This window comes from Schistocerca nitens, chromosome 5 (genome assembly GCF_023898315.1).
Source record: "Schistocerca nitens isolate TAMUIC-IGC-003100 chromosome 5, iqSchNite1.1, whole genome shotgun sequence".
Lineage (NCBI taxonomy): Eukaryota > Metazoa > Arthropoda > Insecta > Orthoptera > Acrididae > Schistocerca > Schistocerca nitens.
In genome coordinates this window covers 409,584,921-409,601,231 of record NC_064618.1, presented here as the reverse complement: position 1 = coordinate 409,601,231, position 16,311 = coordinate 409,584,921, and the positions used below count along the sequence as shown (strand labels likewise).

General features: G+C 35.9%; 1 protein-coding gene across 1 annotated transcript in view; it reads right to left on the bottom strand.

The window, feature by feature from the left end:
* The window catches only part of LOC126259393 (enolase-phosphatase E1), a 36,604-nt gene extending 21,613 nt beyond the window's left edge, over nt 1–14,991 (bottom strand). Inside the window, exons 1-4 of the mRNA XM_049956164.1 lie at nt 14,839–14,991; nt 13,327–13,428; nt 12,978–13,168; nt 6,634–6,766 (exon numbers count right to left, since the gene is read on the bottom strand). Coding sequence (XP_049812121.1) covers nt 6,634–6,766; nt 12,978–13,168; nt 13,327–13,428; nt 14,839–14,949 — 537 coding nt within the window. The 5' untranslated portion in view covers nt 14,950–14,991. The remainder of the gene's footprint in view (nt 1–6,633; nt 6,767–12,977; nt 13,169–13,326; nt 13,429–14,838) is intronic.
* Between the last annotated feature and the right edge of the window lie 1,320 nt (nt 14,992–16,311).

Here is a 16,311-nt window from a genome sequence, read left to right as displayed (position 1 = left end):
TGTCTGAACTGTTTATACTCCATACAAGTATTTTCAGAAAGACCCAACATTTCAACCTATGTTCAATGGCAAATTTGTCTTTTTCAGAAACACTTTTCTTGCCATTGCCAGTCTATGTTTCGTATCCTCTACTTCGGTCACCACATATTGCTGCCCAAATAACTGGTCATCTACTGCTTGAAGTGTCGTTTCCTAATCAAATTACCTCAGTATTGCCTAATTTGAAAACACTCCATTAGTCTTGTTTTGCTTTTGTTGATATTCATTTTCCATCCACCGTTCACGATGTCCATTCAATTCAATTGCTCTTCAAAGTCCTCTGACAGAAAGTCATTGCCAAACCTCAAAGTTTTTGTATCTTCTTCCTGAACTTTGACACACATTCCAAATTTTTGTTTCCTTTACTGCTTGGTCAATATGCAAAGCAAATAACATGAGGGACAGGCTAAAAACCTGCCTCACTCCCATTTTAACCACTGCTTCCTTTTATGCCCCTAGACTCAACAGCTGTCTTGTTTATGCACAAACTGTAAATAACCTTTCACTTCCTGTATTTTACCTCTGCTGCCTTCAGCATGCTTAAAGTATTCAAGATAACATTGTCAAAAGCTTTCTCTAAGTCTACAAATGCTATAACGTAGGTCTGCTTTTCCTTACCCCATCTCCAAGGTAAGTCAGGGTTAATATTGTCTCTTGTTCCTAGATTTCTCTGGAACCCAAACAGTTCTTCCCTGAGGTTGGCTTCTACAATTTTTTCCATTCTTCTATAAATAATTTGTGTTCATATTTTGCAACCTGCTATTACATTCCTGAAATTAACATTCTTCCCAGTGTGTACCATATTTATCACTCCCATCAAATTTCCTATGTTCACAATGTTAATTCACACACTATTTTGCATTAACATACTTACAATCTTACCAAGATTCACACTTTGTAAAAAAAAATACTAGTGGAGAAAAAACTGACATTGATGCAAAATGATGCTGGTGTGACATTGGCTGTCAAGTAGTGTTCACAAACATTTTTCCATGGTTAAGTTTCTCGACAGCAAGGCAATCTATTCAGCAAATGTGAACTGGCAAACAGGTCAAAGTCTGAACAGTTTGTACTTTTATCTCCTGACACTTGACTCAGAATGGTGGCAGATGGGAGTAAATAGGCTCAATGAAATAGAGCTGTCATGATCAATCACCACCATTTCCACACTGTCTATTGTGCTCACACAGCTTCGTGATTGTTGTGATCTTGACACCTTTGTTGAACTATATTTGGCAGTTTTGTTGTTTGGCCACTTCTAGCACTTGTTGACACACTGCTCACTTTGCACTGCTCAAATATTTTTGGTTTAAACACAGCACCAGTTACATACTTCCTCATGCTTAGCAAGATGTGTTTCAAGAATTTATTCTCTTTGTCAAACACAATGCAATGTTTACATAAGAATTTTTTGTGATGTTTCACAAACTGTGTGTCGTCTTACTATAAAGTGTGAAAATGCAATGGGAGTCATATGTAATTTACCACTAAAACATTATTTCCCACATTCTACACCATTTTATAAAATGTCCCTTGAAAAGTGTAGAAGTGGGGATTCACTATATTCACACCTATCAGCTCCTATTTTATTTGGAATTGGAATTACTACAAGTTTCTTTAGGTCTGAGGGTTATCATCTTGCACACCAGATCAAAGGGTTTTGTTCTGTCTGAAATTTTTCTCACTATCATATCTCATCTGCATCATCTTCCTTTTATATAATATTCCCTTGAGGTTCATCTTCCTTGTCTAGACACTACATACACCCACTTTTCACCTTTCCTTCTTTGCTTAGGAATTTTTCCACCTGGGCTACTCATATTCAAACAGCTTTTTCTGCAAAGGCATCTAATTTTCCTGTAGGCAGTATCTTTCATCTAGTGAAATAGGATTCAAAATTCTTCAGATTTGTCTTCTAACCATTCCTGCTTAGCCATTTTGCACTTCCTATCAATATCATTTTTTAGATGCTTGTATCCCCTTTCACCTGCTTCATTTTATATTTCCTCCTTTCATAAATTAAATTCGGATCTTCTGTGTTATCCAATGATAATGATAATTTTTTAGTTAAACATTCCACTATAGGCTGTTTAACTGTTATTTACTGTGATTGTGATTTTGACATTTTCAAGCATTCTGGAAGCGTTCAGACATCAAATGTAAGATACAGATTTATGAAATTTACAAATGTTGAAGATGAAAATTTTGAAGCTACTTACATGGGGATTATGTAACCCATTCAATAATATAAAGCTGTGACATGCTGTGAGAGTTAAGCTGCATGTGGTGGTACAATTTTATCTGTTGTTCCATATGCCATATACATTATTAAGCTAGTGGAATAATGAAATATCATGTAGCAGGTGTGAAATCGATCACAAGTGGCAAAAATGTAAATATACGAGTATGAGCTATGGAAATCAAAGATGCTAATATACAGAACAGATATCAAGAGGTTTGTGACATGCGTGAAGAAAATTTGACAGAAATGTGTTAAATAACAATGGAATCTAAAAATGATACTGAGAATATAGATAATAATGTCCACAAAATACAATTGCAGAAAAGGGTCTAAAATCTCAGAAAGGCATGAAAGTTGCAACCCACATACATAAAAAAAGTGCAAGTAACATACAAAACCACATGACTCCACACATCAGCATCTTTGCACTCTACAGCTCAGGCTTTCTACATTTACATATTTGGTGCTTTTGTGATCTATTACCATGGCTGGTACATGAAGTTTAAACTTAAAATGTTTAAGGCACTGTCACCAGCTTTCTAATGTGTATGGTACACAGAACAGCAGTTAAATTCACACCACCACATGCAACTACTCTTGCACAGCACATCAGAACCTTACATTATTGAATGCCATTCAAGTGTCCTAAGAATTCTCCCAGTTTTTCAGGTCTGTCAGACCAGATGATAAACACAACTAGCCTTATTTGGTGCCATGTCCAAAGCAATGTCTACAAATTTCTCCTCAAAAAGGTTGGTTATGGAAGGAGCTAGCTGATTTCCCATCACCATGCTGTCAAACTGGTCAAGATACTGGCTGCCATAAGAAAGATGGTGATGTCAACATGTGCTTAACAATCCCACAATTTTACTATCAATTGGGAGGGGAGATCTATGCAGTCTTTGACAGGGACACATGTAAATATGGAGACCACATCTAAACAGAACATTATAATCACCTTGCCCAAAATGCAGATGTTTAATTTGTTCCATAAAACTGGTGTTCTTCAATTCAATCAACTTTACACACTCCACAACCACTTCATTGTGGTATTGTCAGTTGACAAGGGCTATGCATCCATAATTCTGAATAAACTTTATGACAGTAAAATTCAGTTGAGTCTCAAGGAGGATCCCTACTGGAAAGTGCCACAACCAGATGCCAAGAATAATGAAGACACCATAGCTCCTGTAACAGTCATAATTGGGAGAGGTTATTATTAAGAATCTCCTCCCTCATGCACCAAGGCCACCTACCAATTATGAGCAACTGAAGATCCACAAAAATGTGTTCTCTTCACCCCATTGTGAACACTATTGGGTCACCACCTTAGACACTGGCAAAATATCTGGCCAGCCTCCTTAGAACAAATGTGGATCACTGAGTGCATCACTTTAAGGACAATGATTTTATCAACCAATTCAAACATCTATCTCTTGGGCAAGGTGATTTGTCAGTTTTGGTGTGGTCTGCCTACTTATGTGAATTCCTATCAAAGACTGTATTGATCTCCTCTCCCAGTTATTCAATAGCACAAGCACATGTTTAGGGTGTATTTACTAAATGGCAGCCAGTACTTTGCCCAGTTGGACTGTGTGTCAAAGGAAAGTCTGCTAGCTCCATCCCTTGTAAAACTTTACAGAGAAATCTGAAGGCATCACTTTGAACACGGTTCCAGATACACAAAGTCTGTTTAATCATTATGTCTATGGCATTTATCTGGCCTGTGAAAAAACTGTGAGAATACTTTGAACACCAGAATGGCATTCATGACCACATTACACTTACAATGTAAGCACAGAGAGAGGGTTCTTTGCTCTTCCCTGATGTCCTTGTTCACTGAAAAACCAATGGACACCTGAGCCACACTGTATACAGGAAACCTACACACAGATCAGTATCTGCACACTCTTACACCCACCATCAGGCACAAAAATGTGGTGTTTTGTACACCATCAGTCAAGCTAAAGTCATCTCTGTTCAATAACCTACAGTTAGTCAAACATAATAGTTACTGCTATTCAAGCCAAGAGTGTGCATTTAGAAGAGATATTCAACATGCTGAACTGTACACAGCAAATATTTTGAATTTTCCTTTCTTACTCTGCCTGCCCATAAACTTTTAAACATCACAAACTACAAGACATCTCCAAGAATTGGTATGAGATCAACTATTATTTGCATTCATTACAAACATAGCTGATAACTTCCTTAACCTACCATTATGGATAAAAATATTTTGAACTCCAGCAGTGTAGAAGAGGCATAGTCATATTTACATGTTAAAAACAACAACTACTTCCTTATAGCTTTTGTCTGTATTGTACAAAACAAGCATTCTTTTGTAATGTCACTACATTGTAAACTGACAATTACATCTTAACCGGATTTCGATGTGCAAATTTTCACCTGTCAAAGTTGATCCCACTTCACAGCAATATACAGTGAAACAATGCTTTTTACACTTTCTAGGGACTTTTAAAAAATCGTGTAGAATGCAGGAAACAACATTTTAAGTGTTAAAAGCAAAAAGTCTGCATCCTTGTCATTCATTACTTAAGTAATGTAACATTGCAACAGTTAATTTTTCATGCTTTGCAGAATGTGTTTTGATATTTTATTCTCATTTTGGAGTACAAGTATTTACATAAGTATTCTGTGTGATGTTTGCAAATATGTATTGTTCTGTGTCTCTTGCACTGTAGTCTTCAATTTGGGTTATAAAGTAATGTGCCTCCTCCATAACACACAAGTTTACAACAGAAAGGGCTGATCTGTGTCTACCTAACAAGCCTTTATCTGCTTGTAGCATTTGGAAACAAACAAGGAAACTAGAGTTCCTCAACCTCAGTTATTATCCTTTGGCAATGATCTTTTAAATAGTGATATGAACTCTAATATGATTTTTTTAGCAGAGTTCGAAAAAATCAGAATCAATAGGAGAATATTCTGGATTTTTGTAGAAGTCAACCACTTATGACAAAAGCAGCAAGCAGTGGATCAAGTAAGTTTTCTTTTATTTGCATATTTAATTTTTTGATTATGTATCTTGAAACTGAGGAAGTCCAAATTTTCCAATGTTTGTTCAATTTTTCTATGTTTATTACTGGAAATAGGAAGAAACAAATCAGTTATTTCATAAAACAGTTATTTTAAGTGGTTCTAGTAGTCTAGTTAAATTCTTGTAGAAAAAACTGATACAACCAAAAATCAGTTTTCATGATAACAGCCATCTCTACTGCCTAATACAGTGCTAAGATTAATTCCTGTCAGTACCAATGATGGTTAACATTTTATCAAGGAGAGTTACATGCAAGACAATTCACACAGGAGTCAACATATGCTCAAGGCAAACAGTAATGTATGTTATATTTACAATCTTTCAGTCACACAGTAAAAACGCATTAGTCCATTAAAGTTTACAATACGAAGTAGGTGGAATTAATAGTGAGTGGCTGCTAATAACAATCAAAATATACACCCATAACCAACACATTAAGACACATCAGCAAGCTTATCCCACACCAAAGCCCATGCACCTAAACCGTAGACCTATGCACTAGCACCCCATGTGTACATATCTGTAACTACAGACTGGTTCATCTAGACCTATTACATCATCCACATGGGATGTATTTGGCGTGCACACATGGTAGACAGTGATAACGCGCAAAACGCAAACAGAACTGTCTGATCCTTTTACAGTCAGTCGGTATAAGAGTGTAATGTAAAAAACTTTTTTTACTGCATTTATGAAACCTGCTTACTGGGGAAAAAACACTGAAGATACCCTACGCGAAAAATCCCTAACATGAAAATCTGAAATTAGCCACTAGCCACCTAGTAATAACCAACTGTAGTACACCCTTCAGACCATGTGTGGATTGGCAGCAGTTTAGAACTGCTCTATTCTGGCACACAGATAATGTGTGTGCTAATTTTCGTAGTTTTACGTGTTCTACCACTAAATGGCTGTCACGCTAGACCAGTGTCGTTTGCAGCGGATTGTCGTGTAATACCCGCTTAAGTACGAGTATCTGAGGGTTCCTCCATGCACACAACACTTCACTTAGCTGCCTTTCAATTCTTTTTATATCTTTTATATACTGAGAAGCTTGCGAAACTTCAATGTCAAGGTTTATATCTACCAACACTTAAAGCTAATAACACCAAAGCATAAAAGAAAGCATTACATATTTTTTTAGTAGTCAATTAACCATAGGAACATGGCAATATTTATGGAAAAAACTTGCAACAAACAATTATAAATTTTCAGCTGGAAGAACAACAAACACACAGCTTAAGTAATGAGAACTGGTTATCTGACAAATTTGCCCATGGAATCCACATACCTCAAGTAAATCACCATCCTGCGTGTGACCAAACAGTAACTTCTGTGCTTCAACACTTCCAGATGAATATACATAAATATCTTTCCCACTCAGCTTCCAAGACTTCAGTGCTGGGGCAACATCTGGATACACACTGTTGGAAATACAATTTCCTTTGGTCATTTACTAATTATTCATTTTTAACAAACAAAAATTAATGGAGACCTTTTGGATGTCTTGATGTAGACTGGCAAGAATATTATTAGAATGGTTTTGCTATAACAACATTTGCTGCTGCTAGTCACGTTTCCCTATATTTTCAACATTATGCGATTCAGGAAAATTCCTGATGTCATGTGTTTCTGCCTATGACATTTTCAGGTGTGACGTTCACAATGTGTGAACTGCTGCATTATTCTGGTGCCTTTACAATCTCCTATTCTTTCATCTAGATACATTATGCATCAATTGCAGTACAGTTCATAGTATATGATAAAAATGATTGCATTGTTTTTCAATGCATTAATAAAGTGACACGAGCAAAGAAAATGTCTTAATTTGTACTTATATGTGAAATACATGGAGGTCGTGCACCTACACTGAATTATAGTTCCAGTTTCCTGACGCATAATTCCAAAACTTTGCACTCATTTGTCAGTTCATGCATTTTGCTGGCTTCTAATTACAATTAAGAAATTTGATAACAGAACACTAATTACTGATGATCAACATAACCTGAAGAAACAGTAGCATTCACACACTGTTAGTGGAGCCAATTACACAAGCAATTGTTAGCTTGTTTCAACAGGTGCTATGACTTGTTAAAGAACTGAATTACAGACTACAATTTTTTATGCATCTAGTATGTAGGCCACTAAGTTGATATAAATAATAAAAAGTAGAACACATAATTCGAAAAATATCAACACTTCCTTCTGTGCTTTAAATTTGCGATTAAAAAACAATTTTGTACAGGAAACAGTAAAGACCTCAGCTTGTGCACTGTACCTCTTTAGCTCTGTAAGTATAAATAACAAAAACATTTACATTACATTAATACTTTTTCCATAGATCATGAATACATCTTATTACGATGTGGGGTGCACCTGTTTAACAAGTTTTCATTACCCAATTTTTTTCCAGCTACTATTTCATATCAAAAAATTCATCTATTGAGTAGGAGTAGTTGCCATTCAGAAATTCTTTTAATTTGTTTTTTAAATGTTGTTAGCTATCTGTCAGACGTATATTTGGCAAATGACCAAAGATTTTTGTACACCAGAAATTTTGAATATTCTTCCTTAGGAAGAGATGTGGTCAAAGTCTATTTATCAATGGTGTTCTGCAATTTACTGTACAGAATTGTATATACTGTCTTCTCTCAAAATTTAGTGAGAAGTTCATTTGTAGAGAACCACTTAATTTTCTGGAAGATATTTACAATCTCCTCAGCTAATTCTTGGTTGTTGGGAGTGGTTACTATACTTGTATCATCAGCAAAAAGAACTAGCTTTGCATTTTCTTGAATATAGAGTGGCAAGCCATTAATATATTCTCTTAAGAACAATAAGGGGGCCCAAGACTCAACCCTATGGGACACCATGCTTGATACCTTCCCACTTAGAGGACTGCTGATACTTGCCAACTATCTGTACTGTTAATTGTGTTCTTCCAGATAAATATGAATTAAACCATTTGTGGACTGTCCCACTCATACCACAATACTTAAGCTTGTCTAGAAGTATTTCATGATTCACACAGTCAAAAGCCTTTAGGTGATAAAATATCCCAATGGGTAATGTTTGGTTATTCAGAGCATAATATTTGACCAGTGAAAGCTTACACAGCATTTACTGTTGAAAAGTCTTGCTAAAAACCTGACATTTTGTTAGTACATTTTTATCAGACATTAAGATACTCTTGTATACATTACTTTTTCAAGAATTTTGGATGAAGCTGTCAGAAGTGAGATTGGGAATAAGTTAGCATCAGACCTATCCTCTTATGCAATGGTTTAACACTAGCACAGTGAAGTCTATCTGAAAAGATGCCCTGTTTCACTGAGGCATTACATATGTGGATGAGAATCTTACTTATCTGTTGGTAACAAGCTTTTAATACTCTTTTGGAAATACCATGGATTCCATTCAAGCTTGTAATTTTGACTGAATATATTATTTTCCTAATTTCAGTAGGAGAGGTGGGTAGAATTTCAGTTTTATTGAACTGCACAGGTATTACCTCTTCCATATACAGCCTCGCATTTCCTAAAGAACAGCTGGATCCTATTTTCTCTAAAACACTTAAAAACAATTATTGAAGTATTAACTACTTCTGAGTTTTTGTTAGAAATACAGTCTTCCTGTGCTCTCAGTTGCCTGTTTCCCATTTAACAATGTTCCAAATTGTTTTTATTTTAATGCAATTTTGTCATATAATGGCATGATGGAGACCGTGACTGTTGTTTGAAGACAAATGTTGGTGTTAGGACAGCAACCAGCCACAAGTTTACTTTCAGTTCCTTTATTCAAAGGGCACCGTTACCGGTTTCGAACCATCTGTGGATGAATCACAACGATTCAATACCAGTAACAGTGCCCTTTGAATAAAGGAACTGAAAGTAAACTTGTGGCTGGTTGCTGTCCTAACACCAACATTTGTTTTAATTCTATTATCTGAGTTGCTAATCTGACATAATGCACATACTTCTGGACTTAACTACTTTTCTTAATACAGTGAAGCAGTTTGTTGAATTGTTAATTGAATGCACTATTTTGAAGGGCTGTTTTGCATTACTATATGGAGCTATGTCAAATACTGTAACTAGCTGTGCATCATGATTGAACAGGCCATTGGAAACATCAAATTTGACTTGTTTTTATGCTGAAGTGTTTACAAATCTGGTAGCAATTTTACATGCAAAGACAAATGTCTTAACTCCTTTTATTAACTGGCGAAGATTAAAATGAGTATGCCACTTTTACTGACCACATTCAACACAACAGGTAAATGTAAATAAAACCCATGTTTTTCTTGAAAACTTGTGCCAAATATATTTATTGTTGACCTGTGGGTCAAAACTAAACAAATGAGAGCTCAAAACAGTCCAATTATTTTTCTTGATTTATATGTTATATTTTACTATGTCTTTGCATTGAAAATTAGGAGAGACAGTGCACTAATGTGGTTATATCCTGTTACTGTAAATTAGAAAGGCTGTTTCAGTAAAATGCAAAGATGCAAGCAAGTACCAGTATACAGACCAAAATTTGCCTTTTTAATGATGAGACTTAGATGCAAATGGGACCACTCTCAATGGTAGCTTGTGAAAATGCTTTGTTGGAACAGCTGCAAGTTGGGCAGTGTGTGGCTTTCAAGTCTGACAAACTTACCCAGTCATCACCTTAAAGACATTTGACATTAACTGTATGTCTCCTGCTGAATCAACTCCTCCCATTGCCAATCAGGAAAGATGTTATTTGGATCCCCTTTTCAATGTTGTATGAACTTTAAAATCAATGTCATAAAAAAGATTGTATCTTTCACCTTCAAGAGAACTTATTCCCTTTTTGGATCAGGATGTCAAGGAAAACAATCTTATAAGCAAGGTGGAAGATTTTTTTCCCTTTTTTATATATGAATGTTTATTAAACTGTTTTTCACAATTTTTATGGACACACCCACTCAAGTATGCAGAACAATTATGAATGTATCATTGCTTGCTCTTTTCGTTTACTGCACTGAAGCCGTCTTTATTTTACAGTAACAGAATAGCAATGGTCACACATCTGTGTACCCAAGCTGTCAATTCTTAAGAGTGAAGATATTTAATAGTGAAATCAACATATACATTAATAAAAATGACAACTTTACAGCACATCTGATTACAGTTCCAACCTACAAGTCAACCACAAATATATTTGGAGCAAATTTTCAAGTAGCACACAAGGTTTTTATTTACCAATTCCCTGTAGTGTTGAGTGTGGTCAATGTAACTGGCATATTCACTTTAACCTTTGCCATTTAGCAAAGTGGATTACAATATTCTTTGCACCTAAGAGTGCTACCAAATACAAAAACATTTTAGCAAAAAAGTTCAGATTCAATTGCCTATGTAACCCCCCTCCCCCCCAATCCAAGTACACAACTATATGTAACCGCCGCCGCCCCCCCCCCCCCCTCTGGGCTCTGAAGATAGTCAAATTTGACTTCCTGCAATGGAGTTATCTTTAAGTGGAGACAACTTAACTGCAATACCAAATGAAACTTCCTGGCAGATTAAAACTGTGTGCCCGACCGAGACTCGAACTCGGGACCTTTGCCTTTCGCGGGCAAGTGCAGAGTTCGAGTCTCGGTCGGGCACACAGTTTTAATCTGCCAGAAAGTTTCATATCAGCGCACACTCCGCTGCAGAGTGAAAATCTCATTCTGCAATACCAAATGTTTGTCATACTAGGACTTAAGAGGAACAGCACACAAGCTAAGGTCTGTTCTGTTTTCCTGTGTACAAAGTTGTTGATCACTAACGCAAAGCACAGAACAGAAAAGGTGTCAACATTTTTTCATTGAAAATCTGAATTATTTATTTACTTTTATACCTTATATCAAATCAGTGGCCAACATACTAGATGCATAAAAACTGAGATCTACTAGTCAATTCTTAACTTTGTAGCAGGTCACTGAAAACAGGGAAACTGATGCATGACTAATGACTACGTACACAGCCTCAGGTCTTCAAACCTGAATTTATCAGAAATGCTTTCTAGTTAGGGCAGAGCTATTTTGCAGTCTTCCTATTAAGATAAGTAGGTATCCATGTACCAAATATGTCAATTTTGAAATGGTCACCTTAGCACCCCCTGTGAGATTGCACAGAATGACCCACAAAGCAACATTCATTCTGAACTCAGTGCAACCTAACAGCACATTTCAGCTTAAGAGTAAACAAGACTTTTTAAGTGTTAGGCTGTGCCACCTTACAGAATAAAAACAATAAGATATTGTCAAAGACAATCAGCAGCATGTTTTACTCTTGGGATTTTATCTATACTAGTATAGAAAGGTAAGTTACTTCACATTCTTATCAAAAAACACAAGTTAGTGATCAGCTTCAAATTTTTTACACAATTCTCTAATAAATAAGCTGACAGATGTAGACTATACAGTTGTTTAATAGACATAATTTTCACATCATACTCTAACATCCAGACAGACATAAGCTAAATTTTTTGAAACTACAATGTATATGTTCTTTATCAAAACGAACTGGAAGAAAGGAAATACTATGCTGTGATGCACTGCATTAATGTGCAATTTTGTTTAATTTGTCACAGACAGTTTTGAGTACAAGAGGACATTTAAGGCATCAGGCAACTCTCCTACCATTTATTCTTTGTCCATAACTGTACACAAGGACTGGATACAATGCCCTGCTTTGTCTTCTACCTCTATGTCAGTTGTAACAGGAAACAAAGTTGTGTTTACAGCTAACTTTGTAAACCTATCTACCATGCAAAATAGTGTCATTGAAGCAGGTGGTAGGCTTAAGTTTATTGGTAGAATACTGCAGAAATGCAATTTACAAAGGAGACTGCTTACAAATCACTCATGCAACCCATTCTAGAATATTTCTGAAGTGTGTGGGACTCATGCCAGATAGGACAAACAGGGATATTTAACATATACAGATTAGGGCAGCATTAATGGTTAGAGGTTGTTTAATCTGTGGGAGAGCATCAGATACTGAATTTGAAGACCCTTTAAGATAAATTATCCCGAGAGTCTATTAAAGCTTTAAGAACTGACTGTCAGCCATGCACCTCACTGGTTTTCTGAATATAGATGTAGAATCCATCATCCTCACAGATTCAGTAATTGGAGAAGTTCTTTCATACCCCATACAACAAAAATCCAAAGTAATGTAGCCATTCAGTTTTAGTGACTTCCGTTTCCAATTCTGGTTTTATTAACAAACAAGGCTTATGGTCAGACAGGGGCGGGTGGAGGATATGTACAGAACACGCACTACCTCAAATGATTAATCTGAAGGCCAGTAAAGTTTTCAGTCTTGTTTATCATCCTGTCGGTAACAACACATCTTATCTGGTGAGTTGTTACCTTTACACAACTTATTCGACCAGACCTTTTGATTACCCTATTTGCTCCCAAATTCACATAGAAGTGTTTTATTGACTAATCTAAGTACAACTCAAGTCAATACTTTCTATTCTCATTGTAAGCACAATTAACCTTTCAGATGCTTACATTGGCCAAAAGAAAGTCCATTATGGGCTGCACAATGTTCAGTTTATTTTCTATTAACCAAGCTTTACATACATTTTAGTGTATGGAAAATATCTACTTACTGAGCTTTAACCTCTCCTTTCTTATAAGCATCTCGCCATATGTGTCCCTGCAGCTGCTTCAGTGCTTTAGTTTTACGATCCAAGTTCATCTGCCATAAAACATTTTTTTTCACATCCTCAGAAATATCTTCTGAGACACCCTCTGGTATTTTAACAAAGCCTTCTGTACCATCTGCTTCGTCCTGTTTAGACTAATGATGAATTGCATTAAAATAAAGAGGAATGTGACTTCTTAAAGTGAAATTACTTTCAGTATTGAATCAGTTTTCTAATGTCAATGAAATAACAGGATTTCACTAAGTATACATTAAATACCAAAACAGCAGTTCCCTGATAGCTATGTCATTACCTGCTCTTGGAGCAATTTTAGGTCTTCTTTGAATTCAGCATCATTCCACTTGCTTTTCAAGTACACGTCTAAATTTTTCCTCACGTATGGGAAAAGGGTGTTCTGGAAATTTAATTTATGATTACAAACATCTGTATTCACTGTCTGTACATTCAGAAGTGGTGTTGTGGAACATTCTACAGAATAAAATGAGGTTTAACATTTTGTAAACTAGGCCTATTTAGAAAATTAATTCAGATTAGGCTACTAACTACGTTGCTAACTATTTACTTGGAGCATTAAACAGTGCTGAAGTCTGGTAAGCTCAATTAATGAAACTGCAGTTAATGGTTAACAACTACTTTTCTGAAAACTATTCATATGAAACCATAGGCATTCTACTATCTTAGCTCATTTGGGTAAAATGGCAATATATTTTAGTCATTCATTTAATAACAATTACAGCTGGTAAAAGCAACAGTTTTAAAAGTACAGCTAAACCTTTACATATTAAAATTATTTCAATCTTAACACTTTTAGTGCCAAGACTATTTCAAAATTAGCTACTTCCAGTACCTAAAATCTTGTGATAAGTTTCAGAAACTTTCAGGCTAGTTTTACAGATTTTTGAATATATTTGCATTGGCAATTTAGATTAAAAAGAATTTCCAATGGAATTTTTATGCCAAAACATTTTCACTTTACACACACAAATGATTAAGATACATAAACCATTATGTCTAACTATTCAGTTGTCAGCAGAAGGTAAGACTTAAACTGATGGACCTAATACAATGCCTCACAGAAAAGTGTTTCATAGGCTCATTTCATATAAACAAATTTAATAGTGCATCACTGCCGTAACTAAGAACTCTAGTGTGGTTCTCGTTTATGCATGTATTGCTAAGGAAAGGGAGGGAGGTTGTTCACATCTGTCCAGTAAAGTTCTGTGGAAGCTAACTTCAATTCTGGAGTTTAGTGTGTGTGTGTGTGTGTGTGTGTGTGGCCCACGCACATTTAACATTAGAATCCGACTGTTAGCGCGACTATACTGAGCTGAATTATTTAAATACTGTTACAATCTCATTTTCTATTCTAATATTGCATTCGTTTCTGAGTATTCATTATACTGTGGGATAGTTGCTACTAAAACTTTGATTCATCATGCACATTTATGACCCATAATTCTTGAATAAGACAGGCTCTAAAAGAAATGGTAAATGGAGATAAATACGTCTTTAGGTAAATTCTGTATTATATTTTGAACTGTCACACAGGTATTCATTACAATCACAATTGGAAAATAAACGGTTTTATTTTACGGTAAATTCTAACGGACAAGTTAGGGCTAATGAGAAGCACGGAGTCTAGTTCTCTTTTGAAACTTCAATTTTTCCCCAAAATCCGGACAGAAACATGAAACGCACTGCACCAGTGTACAAAATGACGGTAGAGTAAGCAAAAAAAAACTTCAAAAATGTCGTCAGTTTCCCGTTACTCAGGTCTTACGTTTATGGAGCAAATTACACTCACCTTCACAAAATCAATCGAAGTGGTGGTACCTTCAATATCAACTAAAACTACATTTGCCTTATAATATACATCATCAGTCTCATTAGCTCTTTTTTCAGATGTCGTAGTCATCTTCGCTCGAGCGACAGCACCTAACCGACAGCCTTCCCGCCGGTGAGCTGACGACAAAGATCAGGTTTGAGAAAACTAAGTCACGGGACGCACCATGAGCAGCAGCACCATCGCGATACATTCTTATCCGGCATTCGATAGTTAGAAGTCTAGAACCAGATTTCACAAGGCAGGTCGTACAACTAGTAAATTGATAAGCAACACAAATATCATGTTTCGTGATTAAAAGTTCATAGCGCCTTTTGCTATTGTATTAAAAACCATTTTCCAACATGTAACAAAATTGTCAAATAATGTATTTCAAAAAAGTTCTGCAAGTTCCTGTTTCTTTCCATAGAAATAGGTATCTGATGTAATTGTACGTTTAAGAATTCTTTTTTACTTATATCGGTGCAGTACTGAGACTGAAGAGACTGAGTATGGTAAGGTGACAAGACATTTTATGCAATAAAGGCCGGTACACATTAGACGCCAACGGAACGAAATGGAATGTCAGGCGACGTTCCTACTAAATCGTGGCTTGTTCACCCTGGATGGGATGTCAACACAATTTAAATTGGCTTAGTCCAGTATGGAATGGTGAAAGTGAGAATATGAGATACTATCCATGATACAAAATGACAGTATTAGAAATTACCAGATATTTAAATAATTAATGTCACTGTATTACTTATCACAATTATTACGACCACTGTATAAACATGAAGAAAAGATATAGAACGAAGCAGGAGAGGCAGAGAAAAGCACATACAAGAAAAGAGAAAATAAGCTAAAACCTAATTATTAAATTTGTCATTACTCCAACACTCCACACGCCCTCACCCCCTCCACCCCCCCGCACCCCCCCCCCCGACGATTTAATAACTTCATTAGGTATCTGAAAATTTCTCTATCCCCAGCTTTGGATAAAATCTATTAAATTGTACACTTGTAGTTCTTTTGCTAAAATATCTACCACTTTTTCTTTGTGCCTAATGTATTGAATTTTCAGATTCCTTTGTTAATAGCTAATGTATGAAACTGTATTTAACACACACAAGCTTCAGCTCTCTATGTTTCCACTTCTGACTGATTATCCCCAGCTTCAGATATAGTCTATTAAACCGTACACTTATAGTTCTTTTGCTTAAATATCTACCACTTGTTCCTTGAACCTAATGGATTGAATTTTCGGATGTCCTTCGTTAATAGCTGATGTATAAAACTGTATTTAATATTCAGCGTGCATTTCGAACGAAGTATGGTGTTAAACCTCCTGATAGGTGGTGTATTAAACGTTGGTATAAACAGTTTACAGAGAATGGGTGTTTGTGCAAAGGGAAAAGTTCTGGACGGCCGAGAACGAGTGATGAAAATGTAGCA